The 25,404-nt window shown below is 40.7% G+C and overlaps 1 protein-coding gene across 1 annotated transcript in view; it reads right to left on the bottom strand.

The window, feature by feature from the left end:
• Positions 1 to 25,404, bottom strand: part of ZBTB40 (zinc finger and BTB domain containing 40) — a gene marked incomplete at its 3' end in the record, with an annotated part of 62,572 nt that overhangs the window by 13,462 nt on the left and 23,706 nt on the right. Inside the window, exons 2-6 of the mRNA XM_084243715.1 lie at positions 14,560 to 15,313; positions 13,992 to 14,125; positions 5,621 to 5,813; positions 4,873 to 5,015; positions 1,218 to 1,410 (exon numbers count right to left, since the gene is read on the bottom strand). Of these exons, the coding sequence (XP_084099841.1) occupies positions 1,218 to 1,410; positions 4,873 to 5,015; positions 5,621 to 5,813; positions 13,992 to 14,125; positions 14,560 to 15,256 (1,360 nt within the window). The 5' untranslated portion in view covers positions 15,257 to 15,313. The remainder of the gene's footprint in view (positions 1 to 1,217; positions 1,411 to 4,872; positions 5,016 to 5,620; positions 5,814 to 13,991; positions 14,126 to 14,559; positions 15,314 to 25,404) is intronic.

Raw genomic sequence — 25,404 nt, 5'->3', positions numbered from 1 at the left:
TGAAGACTTGGGGAGATACAAATGAGAGAGGAAGAGAGTTATCTGCACAAGAGCTCTGCCTCCTCTGGAGAGCAAGTTCAGCTCTTGGCCTAGGGCCTCATACACATGTGTTCAGATCTCCTTCGGTCCACACTTAATCACTTGGTGCTTCAGGGTCACAAAACCACTAACACTTTGCAAGTTAGTGCCCGGTGGTAGCTGCTTGGGATTACTCAACAGGGGGGTAATTAGAAGGCTGCACTTATAAGAGATTCAGATGCACAGTCAAGGGGTTAATTATTACTCGACAAGCTTGAGGTGAAGGATCCATGTGGCTTCCAAAATACAGGCCTGAGTCAAGGCTGTGGTGGTGGAGCTGACCCTCCTTCTGCTGTTTACATGTCCTCTGAGCCAATCTGTTAGACTCTCTTTCAAAAGGTCAGATTTATTTGAAAGTAAGGACAAAGCAAAACTATCGGCATTTCCCTTAGCTTTGGAAGGATTTAAGAATTTATTCTCCTTTTGCCCCTAACTCTACTTCTGGAAATCTAACCTTAAGAAATGATCTAAATACAGAAAATGTATCAAGATATTTGCCACTGTGTAACTTGTGGTGATGATTATAACATTGGGCCAGGGGGACTGTGCTAAGTATTTTACCTTACAATAGCCACAAAAACGAATGTGAGAGGTACCAGTCTCATCCCCAAATATCCTTTTTTTGAAAACCATTCTGTCTTAAATGCCCGGGACAAGGGGAGGACTGGCGAGAGTGGAGCTGTCTTCTAGGGAACGAAATATGGACTCACTTCCCCAAGCTGAATGGACACGATAGCAGTTAATTCCAGGGACTGTGGGAACTAAAGAGCATTCAAGTAGGGAATGGGGAAATCAAGACTGGTGCTTCTGCTGCTCACATCTGTCAACACAGCGTGTCAATATCAGCAGCTTCATGAGCCCGTTTGCACCTTAAGCTGTCACAGGTGACATGTGCCAGTCCTGGAAAAACCACACATCAGCAAACCTGAACACAGGAACCTCGTGGGGGAGCTTAATGGAGAAAATAATTCTCAGTTCAAACTCCAGAAATACAAGCATGACCGCTCTGTGACAGCTTGCGTCTGTTCTGCAATGGCACTTCCTACCATCATCTCATCTCCCCAGCACAGAACTGAAAGGGTGTTTTAAGCTTTCATTTTCTGCAGGAGTGGTCCAGACAGTCAACAATTAACTAGTACCTGTGGTGCTCGGCAAAGTGGCTATTTTCCGCAAATTCTCCAGCAGAAGGCCCAAGTTTGGGAATGACTTCTTCACAGCCTGGAGGAGTTTTACCAAACTCTCAGCAGTCAGGGTCTTCTCTTTCGACATTCTGTGCAACAAATTTTCTATTGTCTCCTTGGGTGTTCCGCCCTCACAGCAATTCAGAATCACCTGCAGTGGAAAGCAATCAACCAGACACCAGTTACTAGCAGTTCTAAGTGTAGCTGACATACCACTGGAAAACCCAGCAAGCTGCATTACAAGATGCCTTGTCTCTCTCCACCTCCTTCTCTGTTGATCTCTAGCGCTACTTTTTTCAGTCTCTTCCCTTATTTTGTTTCAATAAATATTCAAAACGCCTCCAAACAAACAGCTCGACAAAGATCTTCCTTTCTCAAATGAAGGTCTACACATATCCTTCACCTCCAAAAGGTTGCACTTTGTGAAAATATTTTATTTGCATAGCAATTTGAATACTCAGATAATTTATACATTAGTCGGTAGTCTCCAAAATAACAGATCTAAGGTGTATTTCTATATTTATTTCTTGTAGCTATATATCATCTCTCCCCCTCATTCTATTGGTCACATACATCAGCCCCAGTCATCGCCCCATGATTCCACTACCTGGTTCTTCCATGGTGTGCTAGAGGGTGTGCTGAGCCAAGAGGGCACAGAACTCCAGCAAAAGGTTGAAAAATAAGGCATGTGACAGCTATCTTACAGGTGTTTTTCTACTACAATAGAATTGCTTCTTAGGGAATTGAGACTCAATGTGCATAACTTGGCTCTTGTGGAACTGATAATGCAGGGGATTATTTCAATACATGTAATCTACAGATTCACAATAACTGAATTCTGAGCTTTCCTTTGGGGAAATGCCAGCTCTCGGGAGAAACAGTCAAGCAAATCAGTTACAGCAGCAAGGCAGAGGACGCTATTATCAAATTAACTCCCATTCAAAATAATGAATTTAGCTATAAAACCAAATTGGGTTCATGTATATGGAGAGAATATCTATATTAGATCTCTATATTTGAAAGGAATGCATATATCATAAATCAAGTTGTCATAGTCCTTGTCAGAAGAGAATGTAGTTATTCGTTTTGTTTAAAGTCTAACATATTTTAGAGTTCTACTAAGTCAATCATAATTAAAAATTTAAGAGCTTGTATCTGAAGACCATACTGATTTCAGTACTGTACCCCTAAGCAGTAACCTGATATGTAGCAACGCATCCAGATACTGTCATCAAAAGTATGCACAGGCTTTAAAGTCAGACAGACCTAGTTTGGACCCTAGTTTTAAAAGTTACTGCTATGTGTCTTTGGGTAAGTTATTTAATTCTTTGAACCTCATTTTCTTCATCTGCAAAAGAAGATAACAATATCAACTCTTCCAGTTATTATAAGGATAAAATAAAACTGCTGTTTGTAGAGCCAGCCATAATGCCTAGATATAGGTGATCTTTAATAAATGACAGTGACAACTGATCTTATTAGGTGCAGTGTGCATGGTGGTTGAGATAGCGTGATTTGCTCAGAAGTGATTTGTTCAGAAGTGGGTTGCAGTACTGGTCCAAAGAAACTGTGGCTTTGGGCTAGTTGCTTAACCTTCTTAGGGGTCTGTTTCTTCATCTTTAAAATTAGCATAATATCTATGATTTTAAAAGTTGCTGAAAGATTAGAATTTAATAGTGCTTAAAAGATCTTCAACACACTGCCTAGTGGACAGCAAACCACAAATATTTGTACCTATTTCCAATCCTGAAGTAAAGACATTCCTATTTATTGCCTCTTACAGAACCCAAGGCATCGCACATAAGGGCTATGGCACCTATGATAAGCACCATCCCATAACAGAAAAAGTTCCGGAATGCCCAAGTGCTTGTCCCACATGATGTCTAAACACTGTGGCTATTGGGTCAACACACACTCTGACACCCCCGCTTTATTATTTTGCTTCAATTTTCTTGGGGGGTAGCTTAATGAAGCTCTGGTGGCACCCCAATCTTAAGAAGTGTTTTCGTGATTTATAACTAATTTAAGTTCTTCTGCTTCAGAAGAACTTCTGCTTCTGTTACTCTTTCTGTCAAGTAAACTGAAAGTGACAGAAGAAAATGACAGTGTGGTCTGCCTTGTTGCAGAGAATGAGGCTGAGTTTGGGCTCTACCTATAAATACGATTTTACCAAGACAATGAAACCGTTGAAAGGACACATTCAATCTAGTTAATAAGAGGTTTGAATGAGTAATCTCATGAGAGCACTGAACAGGGAATCCGGCACTCCTAAAGCTATCGGCAACTTGCTTAACCTGAGTGTCTGAGATTACACTTAATCTAAAATCTTTCTCTAAGTTCAAGGAAGCTAACATTTTAAAAACATGATTTGCAAGATCCAGTTTTGCAATTAAAGATAGTTCCTACTTTATATGAAAGAACAGCAATATAAGATCATGAGGGGAAAAAAAAAAATCTAAAACCCGTCCCCATTAATCCACTATTAATCCAGCACTATTCATCCAGTGCTTAGCCACAAGCCGTTGGGTTTCTAACCATCTTGTCTCCTGAAGATGTAAGCTCCTTCCCATAGTTTTAAGAATTGATGCCACAAAGTTTTCTGGTCCTATTCCTTCCTTCCAGATATAAAAATATTTTTAGCACAAAGTTGAAATCAATAACACCACCAAATACAGTTATCTAACTGACGTGAGAAGCCATGCCAGCAGTTTTATGGGGACTGTAGAAACTAGCTAGTGGGAAAGTAAATTGGTACAACTCCCCTGAAGGGCAATTTGGCAATATATATCAAATACCTGAAAATTTTTATACCCTCTATTCCAAAATCCCAGTTCTTAGCAATTATTCTAAGGAAATAATTTGAGAAGTTTGCAGAAATTTATGTAGAAGGATGTTCTTTGAATCATTTATAATAGCAAAAAATTGGAAACATATGCCCAGTAATAAAGAATGAACGAGTTATGGTGTGTTCATTAGACTGAATACAACACAGCCACCAAAATCCATATTATCTATTCAAAATATATTAAATAAAAGAGCAAAGTTACAAAACCGTATATCCTGTGTCACCCCATCCCAGAAGGACTCAAACAAGAAAAGTATAGTATACACTCTAAAATGTTGGCAATGATCATCTAAGTGTGAGATGTGGAAGATTCAAATTTTTTTCTTTTTGCTCATTTTCCCAAATCTCTACAGAACAGTGTATCATTTCAATAGAGGAAAAATGTCATAATAATGACAAAATATACCTTAACACTTAAACTCTCGGGACAACAGTTTTTCATTAAAAAATACATAGAGTCAGGGCAGGACTGTCACATATTCATCCTTCATATATCTGTCCATCAATTCATTTCCCCACCCCCCCACCACCTATCCACCCACCCACCCCACATCTAAACAGTTAATGCACAATTACAATGTGTAAGGCCCTCAATCCGCTACTGCAAGGGATACAAAGAAGCAGGAAACAAGACCCTGAACTTAAAGGTGCTTACTATGCATTACACACAAAGAACTGTGGGGTGAAAAGTGCTACATGCCACAAAAGAGGTTTCTAAACAGTGCTCTGTGAATTGAGAAGGGAGGAAGAGACACTCCACACAGCTACCCTTTTCTCGGTGCCAGTCAGGAATTCCTCCTTGGCAGTTTCCAGGAACTCCATAATAGGTCTCAGCTGTGTTACACACTGGATCAGGTCCTCTTTGTGTTCCAGTAACAGAACAGACAAGGTCTTTCCCTCCTCTGTGCTCCCTGGGGGAAAAAGAGTTAGAGATACACGGGAGAAAGTAGTCAATTTGAAGAAAATGATAGCATGGTTTGTCAAGAGAGATCTAACAGAATTGTAAAGTGATTCTCAGCCTATTCTGAGCACTCGAACGCAGAATCTCTTTTTGGAGAGGAAAATACTTTATTATTCTGTTTAAACTCTATGAAAAGAAAAATGTTTCACTTATCTGTCGAAACACAAAGCTACAGAGCCAGCCAGAGGTTAACTTCTGGTTGGCAAGGCCACTGCTTTGTACCTAACCCAAATGAGAAACTGCAGCCTTAAAGCGTGAACCTGTTCACCCTGGGCACATGAAACAGTGATTTAGATGTGTGGCTTCCTGAAGGGCAGGGGAACATTGATGGTATTCGCCAACGTCAAGGTGCAGACAGTTAACTAGTAGATAGAAATGGAGCATCAGATTTAGTCAGTATCTATTTAACATGTGTCCTCTGGAATCACATGCAGAATTTATGTGAAACCACTTAACAGTAACTAAGCCACTAAAGGAATTTATCACCGGAGCAAGCTTTACAGAGTCTTCCCAGAATAAAACTCACTCAATTGGGCGGACAGAGGTCTCTCCTACCTTTTGGCTGCTCTGCCGTCACAGCTTCCAGTTTCCTGTCTAATAGTGCCGTCTTCACCGCAAGATTTGAATCTTGGTACAGCCTCAACAGCGACATGACAGTCTGAACTTCCAGGCTCTCTTCTCTTACTTTATCCAGGATTCTCTGGAATGCTGAATGTCCTTCTTCACCTTTAAGACACCCCATTATGGCCTATAGAACAGAAGTGCCCAGAAAGAGAGATTAGCCACCCACGAGAACCCTGTGCCCCTTGGATTTGGCAAGCAAGGCCCTAAACAATTTGATCCCACTAACGTGACCTTTCTGTGGCACTTTTTAGCTCATGAACACCATGCTTCCTGTGGAAGCCCTGAGCACACAGCTTCTGAACCCAACTTGCTGTCTTGACTCTTCTGAACCTAAATACTAATAGCAACAACTCTAGTGGGAAAGTAAAACTAGTGTTCTTTCCTTTGCTCTGACAATGCAATTCTCACACAAGAGGGAGGAATGCCAACTAGAAGATGAAATTAAAATTTCTGTTTTAGAAATGATGAATTTATTGGGAAAAAATATGGTAACCAAAACTTGATTTCATGTGCACAGATTTATATGTAGTCTATACTTCTGCCTGGCAAAACTATAGGCTATCTTTGATATTTTTATTGTCAGTGCTAAGTATAAAAGAAAGAAAACTACTGAAAATAAGTTTTCTCATGAGATTCTTTAGAGAGTAAAATGTTAAGGTTTTCTGTATACACACACACACACACCCAGGAAGGGATGTCATGAATATCTGTACTTGCAAAGTTCAGCTAGTTACTGTAAACTCCAATAGTAATCATATGTTAAAGTTTGTTTACAGATTTTTATCTCTCTCCCCTCCACCCAAATTAATAGGAATTATAAATGAATTGGACTTTGTGTTCCTTGATTTGGCTTTAGCTTATTTGCTTTGCTTGGTATAGCCTGAACAGATCACAACAGATCACAGGATGGCTGTCTAAAGCTAATTAAAAAAAAAAAAAATCCTACATATTTTAGTCAACTCCAAAAGTTAAACTTAGATAAAACAAAGGTTTTACTAGAGTAAATTCCGAGAACCTAACTCTATTTTAATGTCATTTTAAAAATAACATGAGACAAAGTACCAGTTGGATCTTAACCTCCTTTGGCCTCATTTATTCGGCTTTTCACGCTTTTGCTGGTTGGCCTAACATCTTTCTAGAATGCCTTTCCCTGACAGTGGGACCTGAGGAAGGCAGCCTCGAAACTGGTTCCCAATACTCCTGCCTGCTGAACCTAAAGTTTGCTTCGAAGGAAGAGAATGTGGCACAAGTATTGGGATGCCACCTCTTGAGTTAGGTCTGTGACTTCCATCTCACTGTTCTCCTCCCCTCCACCTCCACAGCCCCCCATCTTTGCTCCTGGGGATGTAGGCTGCCATGTTGTGAAATGCCCTACAGAGAGGTCCATGTGGCAAAGAACTAATGTCTCTGGCCAACAGTCAGTGAGCTTGGACGAAGATCTTCTGAAGCCTGCCAACAGTCATGTGAGCGAGCTTAGAAAAGACACTTCCCCAGCTGAGCCTCCAGATGTCTGCAGCCCTGCAAGGGATCCCGAGCCAGCGACTCAACTAAGCCATGCCTGGACTTCTGACCCCCAGAAACCATGGGGGTGACAAATGTTTCTTTTAAGAGACTAAATTTTGGAGTAAATTGCTACATAGCAATAAATAATGCAGAGCAGTTCACTGCTAATGCCCTTAACAAACATGTTTCTTCCTCTTTATTTTCCCTTTTCTTTCTTCCTTTCTTCTGTGCATTTTAATTGATACAGGATATAGCTATCTCATTCTATCCTAGGTCGGTTTTTGTGCATTCCAGGCTCTGACTATCCCAAATCCACCTCTCGGTTTCCAATTTATCTGGCATTATCACTTGAGCCAGTGGGAAAGAGGAGTTCTCATCAATGGTGGCATCTGACGCACTTCTCATTATCTTCTCTGCTGTCTCCCTCTCTGCAGAACTGCTCAGCAGTGAAATTAAAACATTTGTTAACTTCGCTGCTCAGCGGTGACTTAGGGTGACCATCTGGGAAGAGAAGCAGGGGTGGGCTGATGAAACGGCCAGGAGTGAGCAGTCAGCTGCCTGAAAGCCCCCTCTCTGCTCTTTCTTCCAGAACCTACTAGGGACCTGCACCAGAGCAGTACAGTGACTGTTATTCCATCAGCCCCAAAGCTGCCCGGGCCTCCACTGTGTCTGAAATAGTGGATCTGCCTCTCCTCAACAGAAGGGTGCATATTGGCTGGCGTTCCCCCGCTACATAGAAGAGAAGTCTAAGAAAGCCCTAAGCCAGAGTAATCTTCTATAGCTAGACATTTGTAACTCCATCAGTTCTTAAAGATGCTTCAGTGAATCATATCAATTCCTGGTCACACAAGTAAGTACTTTTATCTATGAGTGAAATACAGGCTAATATGTTTACAGATAGGAGCTTTTCTCCCTTTATTACATGTGGATTAAAAACCATTCACCCCACTGACTGGGAAAAAATCTTTGCACTCCATTCAACTGATAAGGGACTGATCATAAAGATATACAAAGAACTCACACGACTCAACAAAAGCAAAACAAACAATCCAGTCAAGAAATGGGCAGAAGAACTTAAAAGACATTTCTCCAAAGAGGAAATGCAAATGGCCAACAGGCATATGAAAAAATGTTCAACATTCCTTATAATCAGGGAAATGCAAATCAAAACCACATCGATGCAAATGCAAATCAAAACTACCTTACACCAGTAAGGATGACACATATCAAAAAAACAATCAACAACAAATGTTGGCGAGGATGTGGTGAAAAAGGAACTCTCCTACATTGCTGGTGGGAGTGCAAACTGGTTCAACCACTATGGAAAGCTGTCTGGAGGTTCCTCAATTTACTAAAAATGGAGCTTCCATATGACCCAGCAATTCCACTCTTAGGGATCTACCCAAAGGACACATTGATTCCCTATGTACCCCTATGTTTACTGCAGCACTATTTACAATAGGTAAAACCTGGAAACAACCCAAATGCCCGAAAATAGATGACTGGATCAAGAAGATGTGGCATATATACACAACGGAATATTATTCAGCAATCAAAAAGATAAAACTCATGCCATTCACAGCAATGTGGATGGAGCTAGAAGGAATTATGCTCAGTGAAATAAGCCAGAAGGAAAAAGAAAAATATTGGATGGTTTCACTTATAGCAGGAATATAGGGGAACCAAATAAGACATGACTGTAAAAAAAATAGTAACAGTACAAAACACAACAAAGCAAAAACGGACAATTATAAATCACAGACATACTGCAGGGGAGGAGGGAGAGGGATCAGAGGGCGGGAGGGAGAAGCACAGGGGACTGAGGTGATGGTGCACGGGTGAAGGACACTCTATGGGGACTACACCTGAGTGGGTGGAGGGAAGCAAATATTGTTTAAAAATGAACAATGGTGTAAAAAATAAAAAAATAAAAATAACCATTCAATCTTTCCCTTCTACCCACATATTTTCAATGAATTTACTTATTTCCCTAACTGTTTGCCTACTGCCTTCATATTCATTTGGGTTACATTGTATTCTTGTCTGCTTATGCTTCCTCTGAGTGCAGGGGGCCAGAGGTGGGCACTGAGACAGACCATAACAGTCCAGCACTGGCCAAGACACTGTGTCTGTGCACCACCTACCCTTCTCCTCACGTCAGTCCTGGGAGACATTAAATGGAACCAGTGCAGTGAAGGAACGTGCCAGGGTCACGGGCTAGTGACAAAACACTGAGCTCCTTCCACCCTCTCGCCAGTGCCAACGCCCGGAGGTTGAGTGTAATCAAATCCATTTACAATATAAATCAAATTCCATTTACACTGGATTTACTAGAACCAACATCACTATCAACATTGGGTAGTAGCTAGAGTATTTGTTTCACTCCTTAGTCTCTCACAGTTAATAACTGTCTGACTGAATGAAATACCCTTGCCATAAACCACTAGTCCTTCTACTTATTAGACTTAGTAATTAGCAGAGATGAGATAGAAAAAGAACATATTTTCATGCGCTATCATCATTTATCTCAGAAAATAAAATAAACTGAAGCCTCATAACTCACTTCTCAAAAGGGTTCCCGTACCCTGTCAGTGAACAGTCCTCAAAACATAGACCTGTACTTCTTGACAAACCTCCACTGCTTGCCTTTGAAATGAAAGTTGAAGGCGAAAAAAATGCTACTAGGTCTTCAACTTTGGGATTTTTTCTGGAATTTTAGGTGAAAGTGAAACAAATGGCAAAGAAATTGATGGGAGAAAAACTTATCTCCTTATTCTAGTCAAAGAAAGACTCACCTTGTCATATACACAATAAAAAGCAGGTACATGCGTAGGAATAAAGAAAGGAGACTAAAATTTAAAGTTCTACTATAAGAGCTGAGAAAAGTATCAGTCGACCCTTAAATAAAGGTTTACTCAGCTCAGCCAGAATGCCTCTGCGGTCAGCATCTGCTTTTTCTACCGGGCTGCAGGTAAGCGCTGAGATAAAGACGGGCAGAAGACACTTTCCCATCCCAGGTCCCAAGAGGTTTCTCCTTAATCAGTTCTGGCTTTGATTTCACACAATTCAAGCAGGCCAGCTTCTCCTCGTGCTGCTGCAATCACTGCTCGGGGAATGGCTTTGCCACCTTTCATCATTTATCTCAGGAAATAAAATAACCGGGACACAGGTTCACGGTGTCCTCCCTAAACTCAGTCCAGGCCAGATGCACACCCCATATCGTTATGTGTATTTCAGAAAAGGAACAGACGGGGTCCGCCTCAACCAGGATATCATTTGCAGCCTCAAAACCACACCTCTAAGGTAGATTATTTTAATGTTAAACTGTTTCAGGTATGTTATGCTCAACCAAATAGTGACAACCAACAACATTCAAAGCTCTTTGCGAGCTAAAAAAGTATAAATGAAAACCCAAACCCAAAAGTAATCTTAACAATTGCAGTGAAATGTAGAATGATGTTCCAAGTGAACAGCTCTTAAGTGCTCTCAATACTGAGGCCTTTTGGTGATTTCTGTAATTGGTGACTCCTGTGCATACTTCCCCTAAAACAATACACATGTGGCAGGATTTCCTCACTGTAAGAGCCTCTGTGAGGACAGGGAACAGGCTTATTTATGTTTATTTTCCTAGCAACCAGTTCAATGACTGGCACATGCCACTTGCTCAGTCAGCACTTGTAGAAATGAAGGGTAAGCAAAGAGTAACACTTGGAAAAATGCCTATCTGTGGTGCCTCAGAACACTGACAAGTGTCAGCACAGACGTAGGACATCTGCCATCTTACACTAGGAATGTCATAAGCCATTGACTTCTCCAGTAGGACTTCCCAAATATGATGTACAGGTACCAAAACAGCAGCTCATGGGGAACTAGTTAAAGACAGAGATTCCCAAGCTCTGCCACAACCTAAGAATCAAACGCTCTGGAAAAGCGGTGTATATTTAACAAGTGCCCCAGATGACTTCACATACACTGAACGCTCTTCTAGAGACTGATGGCTTTGTACAGGACACTACACCTGCAATTTAGGAAGGTCATTCCAAATGGGTAGTGGTACCTTATTGGAAAGCCTGACTTCCAAATGAAGCTTAAAGTAACAGCAAACTACCTCATGTGTCAGAGTAAATGGCCATGGCACGAAGATATTATAAGGCATTAAGTGCAAAAGGGGTTTCAAGGTCAAGTCTAAAAATACCAAGTTAATGTATAAGCAATAGCAGTTGCTATCTACTGAGCTCCTTCTATGTGCCTGGCATTTTACTATGAGGTTTACATAAATAATCTTAATAATTTCACAGTGCCTCTTTGATACAGGTCATAACATTCCTGTTTTACAAATAAGGTTTACAGAGATTAAGTTGTTCCAGGTCACAGTGCCAGTAAACGGTAGAGCTGGACAAATAAATTGTATCTCATATGACGGGGCATTGCTCAGCAATAAATCAGGGTCAGCATGTCACGACATGGAGGAAGTGCAGTTATGCTGAGTGAAAGAAGCCAGGCCCAAAAGAATATGCACTCTGTGGTTCCATTTATATAATACTCTAGAAAATGCAAATTAATCTACGAAGACAGAAAGCAGATCACCATTACCTGGGGATGAAAGAGCAGAAAGGGATAGGAGGGAGGGACTACAAAGGGACACAAAGAAACTTCTAGAGGTGATGGATATGTTCACTATCTTGATTGTAGTGACAGCTTCAGGTTTCAAAACTCATCAAGCTGTACACTTTAAATATGTACAGTCTACTGTACGTCAATCATACCTCAATAAAACTGTCTAAAAGAAAGACAGTGCAGGACCTCAGCACACAGCGGTGCCTCCCTAACTCAGTTTTGTTGAATGCATTCTTAAGTTCTTAAAGGATCTTTTCCTCTTTTCTTTCTGCAGCTGGAAAGATTTATTATGGAATATAACAGCCACCGAGTAATTTGTAGAGGTCTTATACTCTGACCTCTGAAACTGAGGAAGAAATAACATAAGCCTCAAATGACCACCAAGAGTGAATCAATGTTCTTTCAAAGTGGTATTAATGTTACTGCCATCAAAAGATTAGGACAAGAACTGGGGAAAATAAAATAAATGTTGAATGAGTCCATGTACAGCAAACATATCTTGAGCACCTATTATGTGCTTGACACTTTTAGGTACCAATGTTAGGAAAAAAACATGAGTAAGATACAGTTTAAGTAAGGACAGACATGGCAGGAATCACTTAAGTACCGCTGGCCTAAGGTCCAGTGGCATAGCTCTATGACCAAAGTCAAGTGGAAAGCAAGTCCTAAGAGAAAATGAAGAGGTACATCTATGGGCTATCAAGATAACTAGAAACTAAAAGTGACGGACTAAACAGTTTAGAGGACACCCAAGTGCAAAAATGTAAAACCACTCATCTTTCAGCATAATCAGTAAAAATGGTACAGCAAGCCCTCGAATACCCTCTTTCTGCTACAGAGTCAATTCACTGTCCATACAGTGTCTGCACATTCTCCCAGGTCTGTGTGCGTTTGCTTTTCTTTAAGCAGAAGTATGCTGTAGGAACTTAATGCTTGCTTATATCAGTATATGGTAAAAGTGGTTTCATTACATGTCCTTTTGCTTAAAGTTGTAGTTTCCAAGAACCTATCAATGACAATGTTAGGTGAGTACTTACTGTACCAGATTAAAAATTTGAAACCTCCCTAAGAGAGTCATCAGGGTTAACCCAAGACAACAGTTAATAGCCAATTGAGAGTAACTGTGGTTAAAATAAATACCTTGAATTTAGTTTTTTATAAAAGTAACTTGCTGTGAATAAGAGAAACACTGAAACGTTAAAAGCCATTTACCGTGTGGGTCAGCAGTATGAATAGACATGAAACTGCCTTCAGCGACAGTGGAGATAGGCCACACGGCCCCGCTGTCCAGAAGAGCAAGGCTGCAGGGCAGTGCCCCCCACTATCCCAGCAGGCTCGCTGAATAGGAGACATGGCTGGGAGGAAGGGGAAGCAAGGAGAGTTCTACTAAAGTAGCGGTGGAGACAGTACTGCAGGATCTGGTGTGAGGGAGCCCCTAGGTGGGAATAAGCCTCACTGAGATACTGAAAAAAGGTCAGCTGAGAAATATAGCATGACAATCGTCCAGTGATTTTTCATCAGGTTTATACACACAGGTCATGCATGTATCATTTTTACCCTGCTGGGAGACAGTTTAACTCAGTGCGTCAGAGAACAGCTCTCAAGTCAGAATGCCTGTTTGAGTTCTTGCTGGGAGTCTTAGAACTCTGCAACCTTGGCCAAGTTACATCACCTCTTTCTCATTGATAAACCAGGCTGAACATAGTAAAATTGTATCCACGTCGAGTTCTGTGAGGATTAAGTGAGATAACATAAGTAGCAAGTCTAGCAGAATGAGGACTCAATAAATGTTCACCAGTATTATTTTTATGTCTGAAAACATCTATGATGCTGAAATGCCAGACTTAACCTACCATGGCAGTTTGTATTAAATGCATTTGGTACCTTGTTTTCAGTATTTGCTGTTTTGTTTCTAGTATTTGATTTGGAGTTATCCACAACAACTACCTTCTGTCTAGTTTTGATCAGTTAAGTATTCATTTGGTGATCAAAATATAACATCCTTTTGAAAGCATCTTGCCTTGTACTTTTGTAAGACTGTCTTGTGGGGGCATAAATGTCAAAAATAAAATTAGTTAGAAAAAATTGAGATCCTGGGGTATTTCCACATTTCTGCCCTGTCTGGGAAGCTGACACCATAGCCTGAGAACACTAAACCAGCAAAAAATGAAAGGATACCCACCTCCTTCTGTGCACCTTTAATTTCTGAACATTCTTCTAGTCTTTTTAAAACATCCTGGGTGCTCAAGAGAGCACTGGAGAAGATATCTTCATTTTCTAGAAGAAAATTCAGCTGGCAGCGTTTCCTCTCATGCTCTGAATACAAAACAAAACAAAAATGAAAGGATTTTTAAAAAGTCAAGCTGTCGGAGAGGCTCTAGGTCACATACTGGATGTAACTAATATCGATACATCAGTTACAAGTAATGACAATAGTGTCTGTGATGTCTTCCTCTTCTGTGCAATCCTCATCCTGGTGAAAGTAATGGGTAAGTATCAACAATGGTACATCATTATTTCAGTACTGCTTTTCTGCTCTGTAATTCATCTCCAGCCTTCAACATGTAAAAGCACAGAAATGTTTATAACAAGTGTACCCTGCAGTAGTACCGCACTGGATTCTGGCTTGCTATTGCAAGTGGTCTTTGGTGAACTTATCAGTGAAACAAACCAAGAGTCATAAAGATCACTGAAACTAGTAACTGACAACAGAAGGAGAGATTACAAAGCAAATACGAAACAAACATTACCTGGTTCTGTGTTTGCCTCCTGTGCCTCATTACAAGTTTGCACAACAGGGGAGGGGACACAAACTTCAGACGAATGAGGGGTCTCCACTGGCATGTCCACACTGCCCCGGATCTCCTGGGCAGTAAAAGGACCCACACTCATCTCCTGTGCAACAGTAGGGATGGGTTCCTCAGCCTCAGCTTTCACAGGAACCACCGGAGGGACAGGAACCTCAAGGGCTGAATGAGGCGCTCCTGCCCCCACAACGGGAAGGGTTTCTACTTCAGGCTTCTCTGACTTCTTCCTGAATGATTCTGAGGATGGCATGGAGACATCCCTCACCACCTGACCCTGAACAGAGCAGTTTACAAGGCTGGTCAGAAGAGTTTTACAACTAACAGCCACATCAAACATCTGTAGGCTGTCAGCCAAAGAGATAATTTTGGAGAAGTTGTGCTTGCCCACAGGTAGTTTGCCAGTGTACATCATTTCTAACAAGAGTGCAAACTCCTCAGGGCTCACCACAGATGCATCGATGGAGATGGTGTCTGTGTTGTCCAGCAGGGTTTTGAACAGGAGGCTGGCCGCAGCCAGGACAAGTTTGTGGGCCCTGAAGTAGATGGTGCCAATGGAGATGGTGCAGTCACAGAACTGCTGCTCCTTGCACAGCGTATAGAGCTGCTGCAGTAGTTGCCGGCTGTAGTTGGGGAGCTCCATTGCATCAGCTCTGCCCCCGAAGATTTGTCCTCTTCTTGTCTTCCAGAACACTAGATCCTAGGGAAACCCAAATACGATGTCAATACTCAACGAGCACACAAGGAAACACCTGGCAATTCACAAAGGCAATTCACTCATTCACTCAATGAATGCCACTCAACAGGGCATTGTGTCAGGTGCATAAATTAACAACTAATTATAAAAATGATCATGTGTTTAATTACATGAACACATGCAACCATCCAGTGCTTCATCTGGATGATCTCATTTGATCCTCACAGCTACTCAATGGAAAAGACACTATATCTTCCCCATCTTCCAGGTGAGACTCAGAGGGACTGAGAGAACCAGTCTCAGCAAAAACAGCCACTTCATGGTATGCCTATAATTTATACTGGCTTCAAAGTTGTAGCTACACCACTGTATGCTGTTCTGGCTCCAAATAAGTTCTCAGCCAACTAAAGGAAAACACAGATAAACAGAGACTTAAGATAGAACGTCCTCATCTAACGCAATCTATCTACAATCCTGCACTTGAGTCGTCTTAAAACTTATTTCCCACTTGGCCCTGTGCTCCTTGATTCTCCTCCCACCTTACTGGCCGTGCCTCCTCAGGGGTCTTGGTTGGGTCCTCTTCATCGCTCTGGCCTCTGTACTGTGGAGTGAGGGCGCCAGAGCTCACGCTTTCTCACTTCTCACCTTCTCTCATCTGAAACGTCATCTGAAATCTCATCTAATGCTGGCAGCTTGCAGAGTTGTATCTCAGCTCAGACCTCCAACTATGTGCTCAGCATCTCCGAGTAGAGCCCTGACAGTTTCCATAAACTTATATCCACCACTCTCCTGCCATCTCCCCCACTTCACAGCAATTCTGTTATAGTAGTCAGACTAAGAACCAAGAACTCATCCTTGAGTCCTGTCTTTTTTTCATACACTTTATTCAATCCTTTATAAATCTTGTTGGTTCTACCTTCAAAACACATCCAGATTCAATACTTTTTAACCTGCACTGATTCTTCTCTGGACAGTTCAAGCCACAACACATTTTATGTGGATTATTGCAACAATCTCCTAACTTGTAACTGCTCTCTAAGTACTATCCCGGTGGCCTCCCCGGTGGCGCAGCGGGTTGAGCACTGTGCTGTGAAGCTGTCTGCAGCCTCTGCAGTGAGGGTTAGATTCCCACATGGCGCAGCAGACCTCTCCTGTCGTGCCCGCTGCTCCCCTCAGTGGTGCTTTCGGTCTGTCTGCCTGTTGTGCTCCCCACTCGGTCTCTGGTGTATCCTCTCACCCTTCCGCGCATCTGGCCTGTACCCCAGCTCTTGTATAAATAAAAAATAAATCTTTAAAATAAAAAAAGTACTATCCTGGCCCTACTTAGTCAGTAGTCAGACTGCTCTTTTCACACACAGCCAGATTTTGTCACTTGGCAGAGAAACCTCCATGGTTTCCAGTCTCAGAGTAAATGCCTAATTTCTTATAATGACCTGGTGATCATCAGCTCTCTAACCTCTTCTACCAATTTTCCCTCACCCACTTGGCTCTAAGCCACTGCCTTTCTTGCTGATCCTTCAATATACTGGCAGGCTCCTCCTCCAGGTGTCCTCACAGATGGGCAGGGCTTGCTCTCACTACCATCAGGTCCCTCTGCTCAAAGGCCACGTGATCACGAGCCTTCCCTGACCACATTCTTTAAACTACCACCTCCTCCCCAGCCTCAGAACATCACATTCTTCTTCCTCTACATTATCTTCCATTGTAGTATTTATCACTACTTGAGTACTATATATTCACTTGTTCATTATGTAGCTTCCTTCATCCTTCCACTAGAGAAGGAATTTTTTTTAAAATCATCTGTATTCCAGGGGCCTCCCTGGTGGCGCAAGAGGTTAAGATGCAACCTATGAAGCTAGCCTGCAGCCACTGCAGCACAAGTTCGATCCCTAGCCGGGGAGGAATCCACATGGCGGGGAGACCTCTCCTGACTCGACCGCTGCTCCCCTCAGCAGTGTGTTTCACTCAGTCTGCCTGTTCTGCTCCCCGCTCTGTCTCTGGTGAGTCCTTTCACCCCCCACGCCACTGGTCTGTACCACAGTTCTTATATGAATAAACAAATCTTAAAAAAAAAAAAAAATCATCTGTGTTCCAGTACTTAAAATTCTACCTACTGTTGGTTAGTTGATTGAATGAATAAATGGAGAGAAGTACAATGATACATTTGCATATAGAAACCCAGTGTGGGGTCCAGGGTGTCTAGGAGTTAGGCTTGAGGAGGAGCTAATAGCTGGCCTGTCTTAATGAGTAGGTACGTACTGATGAGGTAGAGTGGGGGGGAAAGTTACTCCAAACAGGGAAGTCCTGACAAGGCACACAGAGAAGAAAGCAGCACACAATGGCAAGGAAGAGGATTAGGAGGTGGGATTGTAAGGAGTTCAGTGATACTGGAACATAAAACAAGGGATAGGGAGCATCAGGAGATGAATCTGGAGAAAGGCAGGCAGAGAGATCTACAGGCATGATTAGGAGCCAGGATTTTATAGTAAAAACAACAAGGAGTCATTGAAAGGTTTGAAGGGATGTAAGCAAGGAAGTCAAGTGTACCACCTAATTGGGCTAGAGAGAGGTTCCGGGAGTTCAAGGGGGAAAAAAATCAGTCAATGCTCTGACCAGAGAAGTGGTTAATAAAAAAAAGAGGATGAGACCAGCAAAGATATTTAGAAAGAAATATTTAGAACTGCCATGATTTGGGGTCTTGAACGGATGTGTGGGAAGAGAAAGACAATTTCCAGGTTCCTGTTTGGCGAGGGGGGATAGATGAGAGATGATTCAATAAGACAAAAATAGTTTAGGGAAAGAAATACTTAGTACAGTTTTAGATACTTTTAGTTCAGTTTGAGGATCTTATCATAACAAAATTGTATAATTTCATTTGTATGATGAAAAGGGTAGAAAGACAGATGTCAAAGGAACACTGGTTGTCTCTGTGAGCAGTATTATGGATGATCTCCTTTCCACTCTATCCTAGTTATCATCCCACATTTGAAACTGGCAAATAAAAACAGGAATAAAATATTTCCAAGTTCTAGTTTCCAGTTCAGCATACAAGTTGCTTACAAGTCATCACTCTGTCCTAGCAGGTAAAAAGCTGAACTGAAAAACAGACTCTTCTTTGATCTGTGACAGAGGTAAGATCACAGAACAAACTGCTTACCTCTAAACTGGAAGACAGGTAGGCATTAGAGAATCACAACTCCTCAAACCAAAAAACTACCAACAGAAACCGCTCCAGGAACCAGCACCTGAACAGGAAAACTAAACTGAAACTGATGAATTGCTGGAGGCTCAGGATAGACAAGTTTGAGAGTTAAGAAGTCCAGAGGGACCAAGTCATAATGTTGAGTCTTATCATGAGTCTTACCTCCAGGCTCTTACAATGAATAATGCACAAAATGTCCAACTGCTTCTGGCAGGACAGGATAGAAACCATTTTGAAATATGCTAGAATAGTCTGTTTTTCTCAACAAGGCCTGCCCTCAGGAGAAGCTATTTTACCAGAGTCTAATGAATTAACTGGGTTTTATCAGAGTCTAACCTAAGCGGGCTTAGGTTAGTCCCTAGCCAACTTATGCCCTTTAGAGCCACCCTGTACCAGGATGCCCTTCACAGCCATCCTGGGCAAAACAACAAACAAAAACACAGAAGCAATAGTGATGTTCACAGTCCAGAAGCACAGGCTCACTAAAAGACTAAGACAGAATTATAGGTTTATAGAATACTTTCTCCCCACATACCCTACACCCCATCACTACAGATTTATTTATCACTGTTCCTTGTAGAGCTATCTCTTAACAAATATTTACAAGGCCTACCAAAAGTTGGAAAAGTAGTTTTGAGAGACTGAACAAGCATTAGAACAAGTATTAGACATGTCAGGAATTATCAGATGAGGAACTTAAAAAAAACCAAAAAAACATGATAGATAGGCTAAGAGGTTTAATGGATAAAACAGACAACATGTGAGAACAGATGAATAATATAAACAGAGAATGAGAATTCTAAGAAATAATTAAAAAGAAAAGCTAGACATCAAAAACACAGTAACAGAAAGATTATCTTTGGTGTATTCATTACTTGACTGGATACAGTTGGGGGGGGGGTGGAGGGAACCTCTTCAATATTGAAAAGGAAAAAGAAAAAAGACTAGGAAAAAAAAAAGAAGAGAATATCTAAGAAATGTGGACAACTACAAAAAGTAGAACATTTATAAAGTGGGAATACCTGAAGAAGAAGGAGAAGGAACAAAGATATATTTGAAGCAATAATTACTGAGAATTTCCCCAAATTAATGTCAGACACCAGACTACAGGTCTAGGAAACTCAGCGCATACCAAGCAGGATAAAGAACTATACCTATGTATATCTTATTCAAAGTACAAGGATGAAAGTTAAAAAAATCTTGAAAGAAGTCAGAGAACTGTAACTATATTGGAGCAAAGATAATTACATCTGACTTCTCCTCAGACACCACACAAGTAAGAAGAGAGTAGAGTGAAACATTTAAAGTGCTGGGAGGAAAAAATAACTACCAATCTAGAATTCTGTATACAGCAAAATTATCTTTCAAAAGTGAAGGAGAAATGGAGATTTTCTCAGACAAGCAAAATTAAGATTTGGCAGCTAGACGGCTAGTCTTGTGAAAAACATTAAAGAATTCTTTACTATACTAAAGTATAATATAGTGTTACAAATATTAAAAAATTGAAAATGAAAAATAAAGATCTTAAGAGGAGGAAAATGATAAAGGACAGAAATTTGGATCTCCAGAGTACTGGAGAACAAATAAGGTAAAATATATTTTACCTCAAAAATACATTTTTAAAAATTTTAAATTGATATAACAGATAACAGTTTGTTCAAAATAATAAGAGTAACAATGCATTCAACTATGTATGCTTTTGCATATTTAAAATGAATAACAGAAATGACAGAGGGATAGAAAAATTAGGATTATTTCTCAATTTTGCAGTGAACCTAAAACTGCTCTGAAAGATGAAGTTTAATTACCAAAAATTTCCAAAAATGAACATAAATTTTTCAGTTCTAATTACCCCAAACCTCACCTTTACCATAGTATCTAACACTGTGGGGCATTCAAGAATTCACATGATTTTTTTCAGCTTGCTTAAAGTGTAGTTAACCATATTGTGTGTTCAGTTTGTCTTAACATTACAGAATGCATACATCTTTAAAACAGATAAAGAAGCTGAAGCCTAGGATTTAACTGACCTGCTAGAGCAGTAGCACAGCAGGGGCAAGACTAGAATCTTTTATCTCCTGGCATTTTTGGAAAGCAAGCAGAAAGAAATTCTGTTATATTTAAACAGGCAAATGTTGGAGTTATCTTTAGAAAAATAGAGATAAATCTAAAATTTTGTAATTTAAGTTATTTTAATTATTTCTGTAATAAAGAAAAAATCAGAACAAGAATTCAATTTACAAATAACACAAAGCACATATTACCAAACAGACACTGATGTGGCTTTTCTAAAGACCAAATATACCAACAAAATGTGATTTTTCTCCCCAGGAACAAGACATAAGTCTTATGGATTACAGTAAATCAAAAGACTTACCTGGATATATGTTAGTTTTTGAAAAATATTCTTATTAAAAGAAGCACTGTATTGTATTTTTAGGAAAAACTAAGCTTATTTAAAACGTTGGGTTTTGGTCATTTTTCTGGAGAGACGAGCCATATCTTTCATCACATAAAAAAAAAGATTCTTCAATGATCCACAGAAGGTCTTTTTTTTTTTATTTTTAGATTTTATTTTTTTATTTTTTTAAATATTTATTTATGTATTTATACAAGCACTGGGTACAGTCAGAAGCGCGGGAGGGTGAGAGGATTCACCAGAGACAGAGCGGGGAGCAGAGCAGGCAGAAGGACCGAAGTACACTGCTGAGGGATGCAGCGGGCGGCAGGAGAGGTCGGCGCGCCATGTGGGACCCTCCTCAGGTGGCCGGGGAGCAGCCGGGGATCGAACTGGTGCTGCCGAGGCAGCGGGCAGCTTCGCAGTCCAGCGCTCAACCGCTGCGCCACCAGGGGAGGCCCGACAGAAGGTCTTTTTGAGCATTAACTAAGGACTTGTGATCAGAGCTACTTCCTATTTTTGTTAACTAAAATTTGATGAGAAAATGATAAAATAATTTTAGTAGCATGAGCGACTAAGCAAGGTTAAAAAAAAAACATGGAACCTAACTATGTGGCTTACCCACACAGATACTTAAAACATGGTTATAAATTTCAGCACTAAAAAGAGATGGCGATTGTTAGGGCATAAAACATTCAAGGGTGATCAAGGGTTACTAACTGAATATAAGTTAGCAATGTTAAAAGTTACAATTTAATGGAGGTTAACAGAATATTAATTAAAAAACAGACTTTGTGGCAATGGCACACTGAGCAGATGTAAATGGACCTTTTCTCCCATTACACACACACACACACACACACACAAATGCTGTATAAAATATAATAAAAATGCTTTTAAAATATATAGTCAAGCTTAAAAAAAAGAAAAAGAAAAAGAAAAAGAAATCCCCAGGCACCCGAAATGAAAGAGACATCAAAATCAAAGCTAGAACAGTAAGAGGGTATTGAGACCATGGTGGTCCACAGGGGCTTCAAACTCCAATACAGGCCCTGGCTTGGAGGAGAAAGCATTAATGCTCACTCGGAGACTGGAAATATAGCTTCAGGCAGGTAGAAGGTGGGGAATTGGAAATGAGACCCTTGCACAAAGCCCAGTGCCTCAAACACCTATGCCTTCTTGATAGGCAGCCTAAAAAAATCTGTGCTCACTGGTTCAGGGAAGAGCAAAAAGAGTTGCTAATTATCTAGATTTGAGTATGAGAAAAGGCACAAGAATTCTAAAATGGGGGCCTCCCCGATGGTGCAGCGGGTTGAGCGCAGCACTGTGAAGCTGCCTGCAGCCTCTGCAGTGCGGGTTCGATTCCCGGACAGCCAGGGAGATTCCCACATGGCGTGGCAGACCTCTCCTGTCTCCTGTCACGCCCACTGCCCCCCTCAGCAGTGTACTTAGGTCTGTCTGCCTGTTCTGCTCCCCGCTCTGCTCCCTGCTCTGTCTCTGGTGAATACTCTCACCCTCCCACGCCTCTGGCCTGTACCCCAGCTCTTGTATAAAAAATTGAATAAATCTTAAAAAAAAAAAAAAAGAATTCTAAAATGTAAGCCTATGCTGTCAGAGCTGTAGAATCCAAATTTACATTTTGTATCATACAGTAGTAATTTATAAGAAATTACCATAAAAATTGACCTTTGACATGCAGCACATTTGAAAAAACCAAAATACTTTTATAACCCAAAGCACAGAGACCCATACAAGGAAGAAGAAAAACACAGGAAAGAGTTCACCATCATACACCATGAGAAAGACATGAATGTAAAAGGTAAATCTTTAAAAGCTAACAGCAGAAAATGTCAGAGGCTCTCCTGGAGCAGGGGTAGGGAAACTCTTGAACAATGCCCCTATCCTCAAGGATGAATCTGACTATAATCATATTAAAGGTTTCCATCCAGGAGCTCTACAGCCTAGCCATGTGTTTTTTTTTTTTTTTTTTAAAGATTTATTTATTTATGCATAGAAGAGCTGGGGTGCAGGCCAGAGGTGTTGGGGGTGAGAGGATTCACCAGAGAAGAGTGGGGAACAGAACAGGCAGATTGACTGAAATACACTGCTCAGGGGGCAGCAGGTGAGTCATGAGAGGTCTGCTGTGCCATGTGGGTTGCTCCCTGGCCGGGCATTGAACTCATGCTGCAGAGACTGCGGACAGCTTCATAGGTTGCATCTTAACCTATTGCACCACTAGGGAGGCCCTAGCCTAGCCATGTTTAATAGACAAATGGACGAATGGTAGGAGATAATACCTGCAAAGTTTAAAGGCAACAAGGAATTACTTAGAATATACAAAAATTGCTATAAATCTTAGGAGAAATAACTGAAATGGGGGGGGTTGGGCAGGGGCAAATGATGTAATTAGGCAAATTAGAGGAGACACTTAATTGGCTAACAAGTAATAATAATTGTTATAATTATAGCATTAGCAGTGAACATTTGTCTGTTGTATTCAGGAAGTGCTTCATATTTTCAAGAATAAGTTTTACATATATAAATTCATTTTATTCTCTTAAGAACCTGATGAGGAAGACGCTGTAATTATGATTATTCCCTTTTACTGACAGGAAGACTAAGGCTCAGAGAAGTCGAGGAGTTACCACAGTAACATGGTAGAACACGGATTTGCATGAGCCTAAGGTACCATTACATAATTGCTAGCGCTGTTCTCAAAAACATGCTGATGAATATCTACTGGAATTTTCTGTACATATATGTCTTGTGACACAGGAATCATACTCCTGGGTACAGATCTTAGAAAAATGCTCACATGGGTCCATAAGGAAACGTGGTCAGAAAGATTACTGTGGCATTGTTTTTGGTAGAGGGGAGATGCAAGGCAATTTAGACATCCATCATCAAAAGAACCTAAGTAAATACGCAGCTGTATACTAGAGAATACAGAGTATTAAGAAGAAGCAATGACTTGCTATTCAGACAGATATTAAATACACAGTGTTGAATGAAAAGGGAAGAATCAGAACGAGATCTACAACATATCATTTATATAAGTTACATAAACTATATTATGTGACAGATAAAGCCATATGTTTAGCCAAAGACATTTATCCAATACATCAAAGTGCGTGCCTATGGGGAGGGAGGAAAATGGGAGTAGGGGCCGGCAGTGAGGGAGAAAAAGAAACTCAAATAAGGACAGTCTTGCCCGGATAGACAAATGCTGGAATGTAACAGCTGAGAAGGCTCCCTGCACCACCCCAAAATGGCACAAAGAAAGAACAAAAAGGCACATGAGGAAATCAGTCACCAGCTATTTGTGCTGCAGGAAACAGCACAAACAGCATTCCCAAGAACTGAAAAACATGAAAATTACAGATTACTAATTGTTTCATTTTAATAAAGAGGCAAAAATGAATGAAAATTATAGTGAAAGAACAAAATAATATCAACAAAGAATAGGAATGTATAAAAAAAGAGACAAAAGAACTTCCAGGAATAAAAAATTAAGTCACTGAAACTCATCTACTGATGAACTGAATGAATTAGATATAGCTAAAGAGAAAATCGGTGATGAGGAAGTCTGGGGAAATTACTCAGATGGTAGTGAAGAGCTGAAGAAAAGAAAAAATATTAAAGAGAAGTTAAAGGACAGGCAGATAAAAATGGGGATGTTACAGGGCCTCTCCTGGTGGTGCAGCGGTTGAGCGCTGGGCTGCAAAGCTGCCCCCAGCCTCTGCAGCGCAGCTTCGATCCCCGGCTGCTGGCGAGGGTCCTACATGGTGTGCGGACCTCTCCTGCCGCGCCTGCTTCTCCCCTCAGCAGTGTACCTCGGTCCTTCTGCCTGTTCTGCTCCCCACTCTGGTGAATTCTCTCACCCTCCCGCACTTCTGACTGTACTCAGTGCTTATATATATAAATAATAAAAATTTTTTTTAAAAAAGGGGGGGGGGATGTTACACATGCATCTAACAGGTGTTCCAGATGGAGATAGTGGAGACAAAGGAGAACGTGTGGGAGAAGCAATTAGATGACATAATTTCTAAGAATTTTCTAGATCTAAAGACTGAAGCAAGTCTTGAGGATGAAAACTTCAAATCATCAACAACACATAGAAAAAAACTGTAAGAAAACTGAAAGATACTACTTTTAGGAGAATGACAACGAAAAGAATGACAACTAGACTGATAGATGTCTCATTAATAAGAACAGCTGTCAGAAAAAAACTGTGTAAGTTCTCAAATATTAAGGAAAATAATAATCAAACAAGTATCTATATCCAGATTGAAACAAAGTCTTCTTCAAAGACATTCAGAGACTGTCATTAAAAGAATTGCTGCAAGGAGAAAATGAACCAGAATAAAGGTATAAGAGTAAAAAAAAAAGCAAGTAGCAAAGAAATTGCTAGATACATTCAATAAAAAGTTAAAATCAGAAAGAACTGTAACACCAGATGTGGCACGACAAGAGTTCTCATACATTCCTGGTGGA

The sequence above is a fragment of the Talpa europaea genome, assembly GCF_964194135.1.
Source record: "Talpa europaea genome assembly, chromosome: 9".
NCBI lineage: Eukaryota > Metazoa > Chordata > Mammalia > Eulipotyphla > Talpidae > Talpa > Talpa europaea.
The sequence above is the reverse complement of the archived record's forward strand: the minus strand, read 5'-3'. Positions and strand labels throughout refer to the sequence as shown.